We start from the raw sequence: 17,321 nt of genomic DNA, 5'->3' as shown, positions 1-17,321 counted from the left end.
GGAACTTAATGATAAACTTTTCTACAGCAGTATTTTTTTTTAATTCTAATAAGGAATAACTTATATATTTTAAGACTTGATGTACATGTGTAAAATTTTTTTTCCTTAGGTACGTAGTGTGCTTATTGAAGTATTCAGTGCAAAACCTATCTGTACTTTAGAAAACAATAGGTAAATGCGGAAAATCGTATGTAAAAAGAAGAATAGATATTTGCAAAAAAAGAAATCAAATGCATATACTGTATTGACACTTTCTTATATAACAGAGAAGGTTTGAAAATCAGTTAACTGTATCCATAATTCTTAGTATCAAAGTTCATTTTAACCATAAATATGCATTTTTTAGGGAAAAACAAATATCCAAGATATACCTTTGTTGGTTTAAGTAATTCTTACTGTATCCTACATAACACATTTGTACTTATGACAAAAAAAATCAAATTAATTCTTTTCAACAATGCTCTTATTCCCATGAATACTCATATAAAAATAATTCTACTTTCTACAACACAGATAGCAACTAGCAGAATACAAAATCAGCAGCATATTTGCAGCATATGCATGTAAGCATAAAAAATTCCATGTTAAAATATAATCTGATATAATACCATTATACCAACCATTTTTTTTTTATATAAATATACCAATGTTTGATAAAATTGCCATAAAAAACAGTAAATTTACAGCTTTCTTACAAATATTAAGTTAATTTAAAAAAATGTACAACTGTAGTATACCAGATACTCTAAAAACCATGTTTATAAATTCATCTTAAAAATATTTTTACCTTAAAACAGTCTAATTTTTTATATACAGGACTTCTAGAGGCAATTCAAGTACGTTCTTTTTACAAAAGTACATCAAACTTGATAACAATACGATACTGCTAATCTTATTTTTTTTGGGAAAAATTACTATCAATTCTATGCCCCCTAAAAGACACCAATAAATCTCTTTAAAAATTGAAGAATAAACGTATTGATTTTTTGTTGTTGAAAATCTAAAAATATTTCAATACATATATAAAATAGATTTCAATCATTTACAGCACTATAGTAAACAAAATGAAGGCTGATTATAATTTACAACAGTTTTACATTGGTAAAAAGTGCTCACCTTGATAGGTACATGTATCTTATGAATCTACAGAATACATATTGTTATCACATTAAAACTTCTTTCAAAGGACACATAAATCAAACATAAACAAATTAAACTCAACAAAAATCATTTCTACAAAAGTTGGCTAAAAAACGCAGTTCTTTATATGTTAGAACATGGTCCCAAAACAATGCAACATGGAAACAAACGAAAACAGAATGGTAACATGAAACTTCCACAACCAAAATACAGCCATTTATAATACAAAGCAAAACACTATATCGACAATGCCCCTAACTAGAAGAGCGACACTGCATCAGTGATGATAAAATCTTTATGTGGCCTATTCTATAAGTAACGGTAACATCATCTATATTCATGACAAACAAAGAAGTTATTGCAAAAAACATGTATCACAGCTAACAACCTCTCCAAGGGAATCCATCATTATCAGTCGTTCCTTTATCACAGCCCATTGCAAAAAAATCATGCACATGCATGTGTGCTTTTCCGTTTATATGTAAGCAATATATTAGTAGTAAACTGAAAAGGACAAAACTTGGGTCAAAAATAAGGATTTTATCCCAAAAAATACTTTTACAATCGTGATAATTTTTCCTATGAAAATTTTAACTACCAGTACTAGAATTTTTTTTTTCTATAGACTTGTTTTCATGATGATAGAATAATGCATCTTTTCCTGCGAAATGCTTTGATCTACAAATGCAAGCATGATACCACTGATTTCCCTGATAGTTGTGTCAACATAAATATTATGCAATTTAAGTAATTACATATACTCTATATATGGCACTTGTTAGGAATTAGTTGAGCTGGTAAGATACTTAAAATTTCCTGACGACCTAATGAACATCAAGGTTTATCAACTCTCCGTCAGTCGCATTGGTACCAAAGCCACAAAATGGAACCCCTCTTTGTTCACCAGAATATGCCCAATGTTCAGGGGTTCCACATGACAGTTCTTTGGCGTAATTTCTTCCTTGACCTCGAGCTGATCCCCAGTGGAATTCAACTTATGGATAATGATGGGAACTTTCAGCATCTCTGCCATGGCTTTGATTTCTACATGATCCGCCCATTTGTTGTTCTCAGTGCCTCTCAATAAGTTTTCCCAACTCTCGGGTACAAAGTCCTTGTACTGTTTGGCATTGCTTTCAAGGTATTTCCTCAGTTTCCTCCGGAGAGTGGACACATCCCAGCCATTTTTGGATACATAGAGCCTCAGAACACAGTGATAAAAACAGCTGCCATCTTTAGGAACATCCTCTACTTCCCAACCCTTCTTCTTGGCAGCCAGCTTCATGTCCTTCATGTACTCATTGCAGTCTTCTTTTTCCACACTTTCAATCTCCTGGAGTCGAATATCAAGTTCTTTTAATTTCATCTATTATTGAAGATTTTCAAAAGGGCTAAAATTTCAGGTTCTTAAATTAAACTTTTACTCTCTCTCTCTCTCTCTCTCTCTCTCTCTCTCTCTCTCTCTTTCTCTCTCTCTCTCTCTCATTTCTAATCAAAAGTTTTTACAAAACACAAATACAACACTATCAGTAACAATGTGTAAATGTAAACAATTATTTTTTGTGGTACTGTAAATTCCTAATTAAATGCGAGGAATTTATATCCGCGTAAAATCGCGAGAAGCTCTCCTCGCACAAACCTCGCCATTTTTTTTCTGAGAGTTGAGAACTATAAGGAATATGGATAAAGGATCCGAGTTCACGATTTTATATTCTCGCGATTTGATACAAAACAGCAGGATCGCGGCATTAAGTACTCGCGTAATATAAGGAATTTACAGTATTAAAAATATAAGTTTATAAGAACTGTAATACATGTATCACCCATACCTTTGTGCTTTCGACCTCTTTTGGAATAGTAGAGTTGGCATCTGCTGTATTTTCAACCACACTGTCATCTGGATCTTGGTCCTAACAAACCAAGTATCAATCATATCAGAAGTGCATTTTTTTTGGTACCACCCGTAAAGCACTTGATGAGAAATTAAGGGATCATTTGGTTTTTATTAAATTTGTATTACTGTGGTTTCATAATATTCATGGGCATTAATATTTAATGATTATGAGAGTCACAGTTTCAAGAATATGTAAATTTGTGGCAAATAATCCATTCAATGTGTTATTAGATATTGTACTGCAGTGAACAATTACATGTAATGATAAAACCATGGTATACTTTACTGTCATGACTGTCATCCATACCTTGTCACTGGCTATCTCTTTAGGGGTTGTGGCTTCTGGATCCAGGGCATCGTCATTTACACAGTCATCAGAATCCGACCCCTGAAAAAAAAAATTTCACTTTATCTATATTGCTGTTATCACTTTTAGAATTTGTTTCTCTTACAAGACTTTTCTAGTAGATTTTTGAAATCCACCTTTGGCTCTATACATCTACAGTATATAACATGAATATCCCAAACAAAAGGCCCATGAACAACAGTTCATTATATCATTTTGTTGCAAGTTTTCAACATTTTTACCAAAAACTAAGTTGAACTTTGTTTGAACCCCTCTTGGGCCCCAGTAATAGTCTGGGGTCATAATTTAAACAATTTAGAATCTACCTTTTCTTAGAATTGTTGTAGAGCAATGTCACAAACTGTAATATTGTAGTTCTTTGAGAAGATGTATTTTAACATTTTCCCTACATATTTCTATATTAAACTTTCAACCCCTCTTAGGGCCCCCATATTAGTCTGTGTTCACGATTTTCACAATTATATTTATCTATATTTTTTTTAAATGCTAGCATAGTAATCCAATTGCAGTTCTTGAGAAAAGATTCTCATTTTCCCTATATATCTATACTACTAAATAATAGACTCGAATTTTTGGGCTTAATACCGAGAAATTGGAAGAGTACTGCCTTTTGTTTTATATATTTTAAACATTATTGGTTCTTGAAGATTACCAATTTGTTTTCATTTTTTCTCAATCAAGCTTTGCCAATTAATAATCAACTAAAATTCCTTTAAAAAATCCAGAAATTATCTGGATTCTTTGGATTTTACAATCTTGCACATGCGCATTACATTCATGCTAAATCAGGGAGGCTCTTTAGTTTATGTTTCCACAATATCACATTTGCATGGATAAACTCAGAAACGATATTACAAGTACGTGAAAATTTTCATTGAAAATTTGTCTTATATTCTGTTCATTAAAGGAATACAAGAGATAACTCTAACTAAGTGCATTTATATAATCAAGTGCAACTTCTCGGGTCTTTCCGTCAAGATCAGAAAAACACCTTGAATGCATTACCTAGGCATCCATGACACCCCCCCCCCCCCCCCCCCCCCCCCCGGGGCCCCCTTTTTATTAAACTTGCTCTGAATACAATGCATTTTACGATCTGTTGAGATGTGACCTATACTTCATTAACGTCAATGATATACCCTGAAATAGAACACAGAAGCGACATACAAGGCTGTCTAGCCGATACTTATTTTAATGGGAAGCAACTCCATTTTGTATAAAATTCTAAGATCCGGCGATGTTAATACATTCAAGGTGTTTTTCCGAGCTTGACGGAAAGGCCAGAGAAGTTGCGATTGAATGTCAACAATACAGTTTGTCGATTTATCTATTTCGTAAATGTCCGATATCATATGCAATGTCAACCCGTGCACGCACGGGTCAAAGTCTAGTTTCTATGTAAAACTTTGAACATCTCTTAGGGCCCTTGTATTAGTCTCGGATTGCAGTTATTACAATTAAGGATCTGAATTATTTGAGGATGCTTGCATAGTAATTTAACAAATTGAAGCAATGCAGTTCTTGTGAAGGTTTTATTGTGTAAATATTAGCATTTCCAATGCAGTAGTTCTTGAGAAGAGGATTTTTAGACACACACCCTATTTTCACAATTGTCTCTCTTTCAGAAAGGATTTTGCCCAATTTAAAATTCCCTCTCCATTAAGATGCATTGTACCAAGTTTAGCTTAATTTGGTCCATGGGTTATATAGAAGAAGTAAAAAATATGAAATGTTTACAGAGATGGACAGGAGGATGGATGGATAGACAACAGGTGAGCTAAAAAGCAGATGTAAACTTTTGGTTAGAATACTGATTCCTAATGAAACAGGAGGAATAAATATCTTGGTAAAATTTCAAGAAGCACACCTTGCAGATTTTAAAATCTCACTTTCATATATCAGACAGATGTATACTAAATGAAACTACACCTGTATGATAAAAAATTCTGTGTGCACAATTTTATACTCTCGCAATTTGACGCAAAACAGTTGAATCGTGGAATTAAATACTCCTGTAAAATATGGAATCTACAGTATAACATATATTGAGAGACAGAATTGGTTATCATCTTTGAAAAACTGGTACAATGTACATATAGAAAAATACTGCTTCCTACACACCTTGGAACCAGAAATTGCTTTAGGTACTGTCAAGTCATCACTGTCTTCCTTTCCACCATCATCTGTAATATCCTGGTAAAACAAAAATAACAATTCAAGTATTAATTTGAAAGTTTTTTATTTTAATATGATATTCAATAGTACATGTGTATTTTAAAACCCCTATATGTCTAATCTTGTCATGTGTAAAGTTAAATACTATCAACTAAATCATACCAGTTGAAAATATGTGATATGTAAATTAACTCCAAATATTTCATTTATGAAATGATGTACCATGTTTTTGCTATCCAAGAATATACACCCTGAGTTTAACACAATGCACACACCCTGTGCGCAACATTCACTTTTCTTTTCTTTTTTTAAGTCAAAGTGTTATACTTCATTTCTGACCAGCTTTACCTAAAACTGTTTTGATAGATATCATTACCACAAATACCAGTGTCATGTATATTCAAGAGAGTATGAAATATGATAACTCAAAGTGTTGTCCTAATTTTATTTTATCATTATCACACTGTAGTGTTAAATTCACTTAGATCAAATAGATTGTGTCGAGGCATTTGATAAAAATATAATGCAAAAACAGCCTTTTTATGATCAAAGTAAAGTTATTGTCTACATTCATAATCAATGTCTAATTTTGTCTACACTGACAAATTAACCCAAATACCGGTAGTCATAACTCATAATTCATTCATCTAGTAGTGCTTTTTTGTCATAGCTATCTGCAAATCTAAAAAGACATGATCAATCAACTAATCATTTTCTTTTCTGACACATTTACACCTGAATCACATATGTTTTCTATTCAATTCCTTTTTGACATAACTAATCCTCTAATCAATACTCTGTCTCAAGAAACATCAAATGAATTAACATTTTGCTTAATTACTCAAAGTTTATAATGATCGACCTGAGGGTTCAAACGATGTTCATTCAAAAGTATGAAAAATTTCCAAGATTTTTCCTTAATATCAGCTTATCAGGTTTCAGTTAATACACAGCTAAAAAATGTGACATTTACAGGAATTTTGTATTGCAACAGACCTGGATGATAACATTGAAAAATTGTGTAAGGTATTTAGAGTGACCTCGGAATGGAGAAAAGATGTTAAAATATCCCATTTTTTTATATCTTCACAAGAAATCTGTTCTCGTTCCTGTGCATTTTTCTGTGTGAAAAAACAAAAATGTGTTAACGAAATTATCTTGGATATTTTCCCTTTCATTTATCTCAAGGTCAGACGACACGTTCCTCGAGCATCTTTTTTGTATCCCCCCTTATTGAAGAGTTCCAATAAAAAATATTAATTTTATAATTATTTTTAAAATGATAAAAATTTACTTGTATATGGTTATACGTCTAGATGGCCAAGTGGTTAGAACCATGGCCGCTCACTGCCAGAAGCGTATAGGTTCTAGAGGTCGTGAGTTCAAAGCCCTGCCCCGGCCGAGATAGAGTTTCAATATAGTGAATTTCGCTGTGCTGTATATTTATTTATTTTTATATCAGCAATTCAAGTGTATTTTCAAGAAGATTATTTAGGAAATTGCATACTCTAGTATTTTGCAGATATGCTTGGTAAGGTACCCTTTTTTGCAAGAAAGCTTGTCAAAGTAGTAGTAAACCATTAACAAATTCCTGAAAAAAGTTATATAAAATTGAGGAACGTGTCGTCTGACCTTAATTGCACCTCTTTCACAGGTATGTGTATTTTTATGAAAATTTGTTCAAATGTGCTGCATAAATATCTTGGGACTGACTACAGATGTCATTCGGTTTAACAATAGGTCTCATCAAATACATGTGTATGTGTTGTGTAAAGACTTACTTGTTTTTCTTGACTTAGAAGAGGAAGACTTTCAACACTTTCACTTTTCTTCTTTTTCTCTTTTTTCTTTTTCTGCAAATGATATCAAAATTAAAAACACTTTGAATAACTTATCCCTAAATGAATCAAAATAAATTTCCATATCAATTCTGCAAGCTTGTTTAGTTTTGGTAAAAATAAAAGTGAAGTAAAGAGGTGTAAAAGTAAAAAGTAAAGCGAAAATAAAGTTTTTTCTCATATAAAATTCCTTCAAATCTCATATCATTCAAGTCCTAAGATATTAGGATATATCAGATTTTTAAACCTCGCTTTTATTTTTCAGACTCTTTTGAACTATAGAAAATGACAACAAAAAATTGATGGTTGCGATTTTATATTATTCCGATTTACATAAAATAAGGAATTTACAGTATGAAAGTAAGCAATACCAGGAAATAATTTAATTATGGTTGTAACGCAGCATTTGATTGGATAGAAAAATTTAGTTAAATTTGTATAACCTGGTTTGCACGTCACAAGACACGTCACAATGCACCAACGTACTAATTCACTTGACGTTACGTTTGAATTTTGAACAGATTTATATCGTTTTTAAAAGTAAAACGGACTCAATTTGTACAGCAAATTCCAGAAAATTAAATTATAAGGAATGAACTCAATATCTACCCAAGTTATACTCGTATAACCTGGGTTGGAGCAATTTACGCTTTTTTATAATCCGCTTCGCGGATTATAAAGCGTAAATTGCCCCAACCCAGGTTATACGAGTATAACTTGGGTAGACATTGAGTTCATTTCTTAAATAATTACCGTGTCAAGGCTCGTTATTTTACTTTTATTGCCCATTGCTACTGTGTCTGCTTTCTTCACATGTATCTTCTGATTAAGATCTACAATAAAAAAAATACATATTAATCATATTTTTAAAAATTAAATCCTATCAAAAGCTCTGAGCCAAAATCAAAAGGCCTATGTACATGTATGGAATACCAAATTCACAAAAATGAGCTAAACATAGTTTCATGCAAAGCCTGTAAACCACATACCTGAACTGTAATTAACGCAATTAATTAACGTAATTAATGTTTTAAAAATGTAAACTATAATTACCACTGAAACTATCATCTGTGAAAGCAAAACATAATTTATCTTACAGATACGGTTTAAAGATCTGTAGACTTCACTAAAATATTTTATAAGACTTAATATAGTAAGTTGCAGAATTTGTGAAACTACCAGTATGATTAACAACTTTCAACTAAAGTTAACGAATGTAAATAATAGTTTACAGACGTGAAATAATCTATATTTATCACCGAAATGTATTGTTAACTTCTTATTACAGACAAACTTAGATTAGCATTTGTAAACTATAGTTTACAACCATTAAATACAGTTTTACACCGTTTTTTACAAATGAATTCAATGATTCATTAACTTATCTTTTCCTCATATTTTTCAACCCCCCCCCCCCCCCCCATTTAAATTTTTTGAAAGAGATATGTCTTATACAGAAGAAATGTTAAGCACTCTTTTAAGAAAGTAAACAAAATTGTGAAATTTAAGAAATAGTGCTAATCGTCAGAATTAAACCTCATCTGATCAGAATTGAGCTGTTCAAGACTCAAATTATAGAAAATGTAAACAAATATTATACTTGACAATTATAACAACTTCTTCTGAAAGTAATGATGCTTGGTTGTAATGAGGTTTGTAAATTAACTGAACAATTTAATTCATTTGATTAATCGATGGAAATATTATTGATTTTTAATTTTTAGGCAATCTGAAGCTGGATCAGTTTGTTTTAAAATAATTGGGATTGGTCAAATTTTGAAAATAAGTGATATTTTCTGAATCATTTTCTTTTTTACAAGTTATAGTCTTCACTAACTCATTATCAGAAGATCCAAACAATTTTTTTTTAAAAATGTACATGTATAATGTTGACAAATTTGAGTTCAAAACACTTACGAGTAACATGGCAGCAGATGATACAAGCAGGGAAGCCATTAGCTCCATTGGTGTCATCTGTACTTTGGTTACAAAGTCCACAGACAGCAGATATCCCTGTTTTGATGATGAAAACAAATGTTAATTGTAGAAAGATATTAATTTTAAACAAGTCTGTAAGTTTGTCCTCGAGTTACTGTATTCCTGGTTAACCCCTTTACATTCATTAAGTATTTCTCCTCTATTATTATAAAACAAGAGGCCCATGGGTCACATTGCTCACCTGTTAGATTGATGGAGTCATATACACAAAGGAGGTGTTTGTGAAACACTTGTGACTAATTGAAAATAAGTGGAATTTTTCTCAGGCAATGGGGCATAACTCTGCAATAAATTTCTTGATCGTACCCAAAATTGAACCTGACCTAAATATCATTATGAATCAGTATACTAAATCTCATTTCAATATGTGCAACCTCTGAGAAGAAAATGATTGGAAACTGCAAAAAATTGGAGGGTTTTTGTTAAGTCCAAGGGGCATAACTCTGTCAAAAACTGCATGATCATACCCAAAATCGAACTTGACCTTAATATTAACATGGTTAATCTGTATACCAAATTTGATTTCAATTTGTGCAACCTCTGTGAAGAAAATGAACGAAAACTATTGGTGGACTGACCAACTGACAGATAGACAGACAGCAGCAAAGCAATTTGCCCTCCCTTTTTCGAAGGGGGGCATAAATGAAATAAAAACATTTTCAAAATTTTCTTCAGATATTATTATGTTCAATACTGAGCCACTTATGAACAGGATGATTTCAAAGTCATATCTTATAATGGGTATTACAGTTCTCAAGAAGATCTTAAACAAATATCTGCAAGAATCTTTACAAAAATAATTTAATTTTTTACCTATGTGAAAATTGCCCCTTCCATCATTATGGTCCCACCATACCCCAGGATCATGATTTGAACAAACTTGAATCTACCCTACCTGAGAATGCTTCCACACAAGTTGCAGCTTTTCTGGTCGATTGGTTTGTGAAAAAAAAAGATTTTTCTCTATATCTTCTTATGCAAAAATTACCCCCCCCCCCACCCCCATTGTATACCCACCCTACCCACAGGGATCATGATTTGAACAAACTTCAATCTTCCCTACCTGAGGATGCTTCCATACAAGTTACAACCTTTTTGACCAATTGGATTTTGAGAAGAAGATTTTCAAAGATCTGCATTTCTACATATATATACCGGGACTCCTTTGTTAATTTCAACCACCCCCAATTGTGGCCTCACCCTACCCCTGGGGATCATGATTGGAACAAATTCGAATCTACCCTACCTGAGGATGCTTTCACACAAGTTATAGCTTTTCTGGCCAATTGGTTTTTGAGAAGAAGATTTTTGAAAAATACTTACAAATTTTCAATAATTTTGTATCATCTCCCTTTGAAAGAAGGCAAGGCCCTTCATCAAAAAAAAACTTGAATTTACCCTACCTAAGAATGCTTTGTGCAAATTTTGGTTTAAAGTGGCCTAGTGGTTTTGGAGAAGAAGTTGAAAATGTAAAAAATTTACAGACAGACGGATGCAGGACAAAAAGTGATCAGAATAGCTGACCAGAGCTATATATATAAACCTTAAAATGTAGTTGATATTCTATGAACAAACAAATGCCATTTTCATCAATGTGAATTAAAGACTCCTTAAGAGGCAAAATAAATCTTCGTAAACAAGATATATTGAAAATAAATCCAGCCTTTCAGAAATTTGTGTCAAACAAATCTTTTTTCTTCATTTGAACATTCGAAACAACTTATAAACTTACCAAAAAGGTCAAGTAATTTATGAAATATTTCTAAATTTTCAGATTTTAATAATTGTTTTCCTTAGGTGACCTCAGCTAACATGGTCAAGACATTCAACATCCAAATTTGACACAATGAAGCATGATCTCAAAATTAATCAAAAACATTTATATCATATACACAGAATTTTTTTTTACATTTAAAAGAGCTGTATTGATCATGTCCATATCTCAATGAGAAGAAAATCTCTTATTAAAGTTAAAGAGAAAAAAACAAATTTGTATATTTAAAAAAAAACCCATGTTTTGGCTAAAAATAATCGTATCTAAGATTTTAAGATATGTAGATCAGACCATATGAGAGTTATTTTTTACCATCCAGCCTCCATAACAAAAGAAAATTGGGGGAAGTGTATTTATCTTACCTGAACAGTTTTGTTTCCCACAATAACAAAAAATTCCAGCAGATATTGCTGTCATCAGTAACACAATGGAAACAATTCCCATTGCAATTGCAATTGATCCTTTGTCATTCTCCTTATTGGGTATCATCACATTATCTACTGAATCATCTACCAAAAACAAATGAATATATGAAAATGATTTTAAAAATTTTAAAAATGCTACATGACAAAATGTATACCAGTTATCTAACTCTGTTTGATGAAGATTAGATTTTTAATTCTAATATTAATTAGGGTTTTCTTTTTTTTGTCCAGTCTTGGTCTTGTCTCATTGACAATTAGAAAAACAAAGTATATGAGTTCAGTCCGATTGGCAATGTGAAAAAATTATATTTAACTTATTTCCTTACCAACTGGCCGTATTTTCAGGTTAAAAAAAGAATGCCCAAAATATTGTTGTCTTGGCCTGACAACCTGGATAATCATATTAGTTTAATACATTTAACTTATACCTTTCTATACATGTATTACCTTTGACTGTTGTTGTAACCAAATTGGATTTTGTGGTGATAGTCGGGCTTGGAGTAGATGACCTTCATAAAAAAGAAAATTGAAATTAAATACTCTCTATGCTTCATATACTCCACTGCCTGTGCTGAAATCTCATTTTTTATTTTTTCCATTAATTTTATTTCTTACATCCCATATGCAGATCAAGATGGGGTCAGGGAGTCCAGATCCTCCCTGGAAAATTCATATCTCTTTAAATTAAATTATAAAATTACCAAAAAATATGCCCCCCCCCCCCCCCCGGCAAACTTAAATAACCGTCAGACCCCCACCCCCCTGGAAAAATTTTCTGGATCCATGCAAGCATCATCTTCTATTTCCACCAAAAGCTGAACATATTGAACTCTGCAATGTTATTGAGGTTTTTTTATCGTTATCATTGACTTAATTCAGTAGGTAAACAATGTGCCAAAAACATCACCTGTCTAACCTTTTTCTTTACAATCCAAGTAGCTAACTAACTTAATCATAAATGTACAGTGTATTTTACCTACATACCGATAATTACAATGTATTATTAATTCAAGTGTTTAAAAATTTAATAGAAATGAAGAAAAGTTTGGGATGCAATTTTACAAGGAGTCACTATTCAATTTTACTAAAACAAGACTTGCAAAATTGCTTCTCTACAATACACTTTACAAGCTATTTGGGGTCACCTAAGAATGACTTTTCAATCAGCCAATGAAATCCCCACTGCATAAATCTTTGCTAGTACTGAGTGAACATAAACAGAGTGTGGACATTTGTTTCTTTTACACAGATGAACCTAAATGCTTGAGGTATCTCATGAAGATAACAAAGACATGCTAAGTTTGTGCTTTTGTTTTTTCATTTGCATGATTCGATCATGAAAGAATACCCGATATAATGTGGAATCATCATTGTTTATGGTGGACTAACATTTGTGGCTTCCTTAGGTAAACCCTGCCCAAAAATTTACATTCCAAGGAACGTATACACAAGCCTTTGTGTGTTATTTAATAACATTATCTTACACTTTCTACCAACGAAAATAAGTCCACACAAACTATGAAAATTTTGGTTACCCACGAACAGTGACCCCCATGAATAAAAATGATTCCCCAGTAGCAGACTATGTATGCAGTGTATTCACAAAGTTAGCTGGTAAAACTTATTTTGAAGTAAAAGAGACAACATAGTAAACTGCCTACATGTTGATGGGAAGCTGAAAACAGCCGCCCCCATTCCGGCGATAGTAGCCAACGGGACACTTGTTCACACACTGGTAATACTTATTCAGCTCCTGCTCCTCTGTACACATATCCAGTTGAGTGCACGTCAGATCAACACTGAGTGGGTGCACACAGGATACATCATTATTACTGATATCGGCAAGAGCTTCCAGAGAGTACCCTTTTTCAAATTCACATCCACAAGTCCTGTCTTCATCAGGCCTGCCATCATCACATGGTTTTTGTCCTTGTAAATTGCAAGGAGTCATAACTTTCTCACACTGGTAAGCCATGGAGGAATTGGATGTCCTCTCCACAGGTTGAAATCTCCCATGAGGACAAGCCTTGTGCTCAATGGTCTTTGTGGTAACATCGTACACAACAAATTCACCTAGAAATACAAAATCATCAGTTAATTCCAAATCAAAATCAAAAGTCAAAATTCATCTGATAGTTGATTTTGTTGACCTTCTTTCATATTATGTAAATACCGGTAGACTCATATTTCGCTCACCCTTTCGAATTCTTTCTGGTTTCTGGCAAAATTCTCCATACCGTGCAGTTGATGTAATGCTGGTCACCATCAGACAGTGGTAGGTTTGACGATCTTCGGGACATACCTTCACCGCCCTGTTGAACCAAATATTCTCCGCATATTGGTCAGGACATTCAATTACTGAGATTGGGCGACTTGACACCCCATAACAGAGTGTTAACAACACCTACAAAATAAATCATAGCAACAAGGGTAAACAATTCTTTTATGATTATTTCCTCTGTGTAATTCTTCTCTGAGCTAAATCAACATGCTCAACTTACCAATATAAGTGCTACATGTGCCATTTTTTCCTCATCTTTGATTTATCTGAAAATAAGAATTTGAAAGTTAGAATGATATAACATGTATGCTAGTTATGTCAGCTGGTTAATTGATTTTAAAATTTTTGAATAACATAATATTCCATGCCATTTTTTTTTTGTACAAATCATAGCTTGGGAACCTTTAATACACTGATAGCCATGATAGCCCCCCCCCCAAAAAAAAAGACTTGATTTATGGGTAATCTTATTTACATCATGTAATAGTTTCTGCTTGGTCTCTGGAGGAGAAACAGCTATTGTAATTCTTCTCAGAACTGCAATGAAAGAAATATGATTTCTTTTGTTTGGGGGACGAATTAGACAGAAATCAATTTCTACTTGGTGTATTAATGAATTGATTATCCGGAAATATAAGGCTTTCATTCAAATACCTGTTTGTGTCACCTGGTTCTTAAGAACCGGTTATAAGCAAGGATATATAAAGAATTGCTCAGGTGTTAAATACCAGTTTAGGACAATATGGCCAGAAATTAGTCCTGACTTTTACCCCATTTCATTTGTAACAAGTAACAAGGCACAAAGGTAACATAAGCTAAGACAAAACTAGGCCTAATTATTTTCTTTCCGCTGGATGGCTTAATTTCATCCAGTAACAATGGTTACAACTATATTTTATTGGTGACAAAAGGTAACAGAGGTGACAAGACTTTTTTCTGTTTAGCTTAGGTTCTTATTTTATTTGGTTACAATGGTTACAGCTATATTCTCTTGGTGACATAGGGTAACAGTGGTGACAGTCATTTTCATGATTTACAGGGGGTCTTTTTTAAATTAGTTACATTGGTAACATTGGTTACAATGGTTACCCTAACCATTAACTAACCCTTACCCTAATCCTAACCCTAAACCCTATAGTCTGTCCCAAGATATCTTGAATTCACATTTTGCTTAATTGCTTGATATTCATAAATACCTCAGGGTTTAAACGATGTTCATTCGAAAGTATAAAAAATTTCCAAGATTTCTCAGTCAAAACGCCCCTGTTAGCATATCAGGTTTCGATACAATGCTAAAAAATGTGATGTCTACGGAGATTTTGTAATGCAGCAAGCCCGGATGATAACGTTGAAAAATTGCGCGATGTATTCCGAGTGTATTCCGAATGGAGTAAAGATGTAAACATTCCCCATTATAAATCTCCGTAAGGAATCTGTTTTCGTTCCTGTGAATTTTTCTGAGTGACAGTTGATAATGCGTCAATGAAATTATCTTCGAAATTATCCCTTTCAACTATTACAAGTGCACTTCTTTCACAGGTATGTGTATTTTTTTAAAAATCGTCGAAATGTACTGCATAAATATCTTGGGACAGACTATAACCTTAAACTAATTCTAACCCCTAACCCTAAACTAACCCAAACCTAACTCTGTTTTGTAGCCAATGTTACCAGTATTCTCTTTTGAGAAGTGGACAGGCATAGCCTACATCGGTATCAGGAGAAAACGTACCCAGGAGAAAATGTACCCAATCTCTAGGGTACGTTTTCTCCAGGAGAAAAAGTACCCGGGTACGTTTTCTCCTGGAGAAAACGTACCCTATGAAACTCATAATTATACTACTTAATAGTTTTTAATACTTTTAAATACTATTTTCAAATTGCATAATAAATATACAGAAATGTAAGAATTTCATAGATAAATGAATTTAATACTTTATAAATTGGACATTTTAAATAATTTTCAAATGCTACTTTAATGCATATTTCAATGCATAGATGTATAGAAATATATTCATTTTATGAATGATATCTTTATAATAATTGTAGCAACTTTTATTTTAGTACAAAATTATGACCTTCATAAAGTGTTATCAGTCTACTTCTTCTAATTATCCATTTATCGGTAGCCTTACCGATTTGAGTTTCTCTATTCGAGATCCCCTGATTTTAATTATAGTGATAATCAATTAAATACCTGAGGAGTTATTATTATGTAATATTATGTATTGCCTCCCCGCGCAGGAGGAAGAAATATTCACTCTCCCCACATTATACATGTCAGTGGCGTCGGAAGCAAATTGACTGTTCAATGTTACATCTCGTAGTAGTTTCCATATATATGAATCAAACAAATATTTAAAAGACTTGGACTTGGTTTTATTAAGCAACTTTGTTTTATAGATAATTTTCAAAAAAAATGTTTTTAAAAACGCCATATCGACTTCTTGAGATACTCATCATTTAGTTCTCCAAATGAGATTGCAATAAAAACTAATTATTTAACGGTTTCGTTTATGGTGGATTAATTGTCGACTAATTAAACTGCTCAGGCCACGTTCGTGTATGTGTGTTACAAATTATTGTCTTAATAATTCAAGTACGTGACCATGGTGACTATGCATTTAAAAACTACAGCAACAAATGATACAAATGTTCATTGTATAATTTATTTCATTTAAGAATATCTATGAAAACCATTATTTATTATTTCCATAGGGTACGTTTTCTCTTGGAGAAAACGTACCCTAGAAATTGGGTACGTTTTCTCCTGGGTACGTTTTCTCCAGCATTCCCTACATCCATGGATGTAGACTATGCCTGTCCACTTCTCAAAAGAGAATAATGTTACCAGTAACCACTGTAACCTGTCACAAGTACATCAATGTTCACTATTAATCAAACATTGTTACCAATGTAACCAATGTTACTGGTTACAAATAGAAAGGGGTAAAAGTCAAGACTAATTTCTGGCCATATATGTAAATCTGTTGAACATGTTAGTTAATAAGATTTGAAGTATTTTATCATTCCTATCTGGACTTTAAGATGGAGCTGATGAAATAATAAGATAACAGATGTAGCTAAATATGATATATGTAGATAATAACAACAATGACTAATTGCGAATTTACCTACAGTCTTGGTTATGAAAGTAGATATGTGTATGAAAGTGAAAATACCCACCAACATGACTATGATATTTCTGATGAATTTATTATTTTGAGGCAAGATTCGATAATAAAAAATTATTTAAAAACAAGAGTTTTTTCATCATATTCAACATATATCCGTCATAACATAACAAACTTGGGAAATATATATCATAAGTGATAAAAGCAAAATATTACCTCCCTTTTTCAGTTTCGGTAATGTATTGTATCTCGAGCCCGATATTTTATTGAGTATACCTGAAAAAATTTAATTTAA

General features: G+C 32.5%; 1 protein-coding gene across 6 annotated transcripts; it reads right to left on the bottom strand.

The window, feature by feature from the left end:
* Positions 1 to 856: 856 nt before the first annotated feature.
* LOC105330790 (uncharacterized) lies at positions 857 to 17,306 on the bottom strand. Of its 6 annotated transcripts, none has more exons than XM_066086920.1 (13): positions 17,243 to 17,306; positions 14,113 to 14,158; positions 13,808 to 14,015; positions 13,273 to 13,684; positions 12,059 to 12,120; positions 11,549 to 11,695; positions 9,332 to 9,427; positions 8,168 to 8,247; positions 7,358 to 7,429; positions 5,523 to 5,600; positions 3,342 to 3,422; positions 2,970 to 3,050; positions 857 to 2,506 (listed from the first exon to the last, which is right to left on the bottom strand). In XM_066086920.1, exons 2-13 carry the CDS (start codon positions 14,134 to 14,136, stop codon positions 1,985 to 1,987), a joined length of 1,863 nt encoding a protein of 620 aa, XP_065942992.1. In that variant the 5' UTR covers positions 14,137 to 14,158; positions 17,243 to 17,306; the 3' UTR covers positions 857 to 1,984. The 6 variants fall into 6 exon arrangements, with proteins under 6 accessions (XP_065942992.1, XP_065942998.1, XP_065942997.1 ...); XM_066086926.1 differs by having other exon boundaries at positions 857 to 2,473; positions 17,243 to 17,305; XM_066086925.1 differs by having other exon boundaries at positions 5,523 to 5,594; positions 17,243 to 17,305.
* Positions 17,307 to 17,321: the final 15 nt, after the last annotated feature.

This window comes from Magallana gigas, chromosome 6 (assembly GCF_963853765.1).
Source record: "Magallana gigas chromosome 6, xbMagGiga1.1, whole genome shotgun sequence".
NCBI lineage: Eukaryota > Metazoa > Mollusca > Bivalvia > Ostreida > Ostreidae > Magallana > Magallana gigas.
The sequence above is the reverse complement of the archived record's forward strand: the minus strand, read 5'-3'. Positions and strand labels throughout refer to the sequence as shown.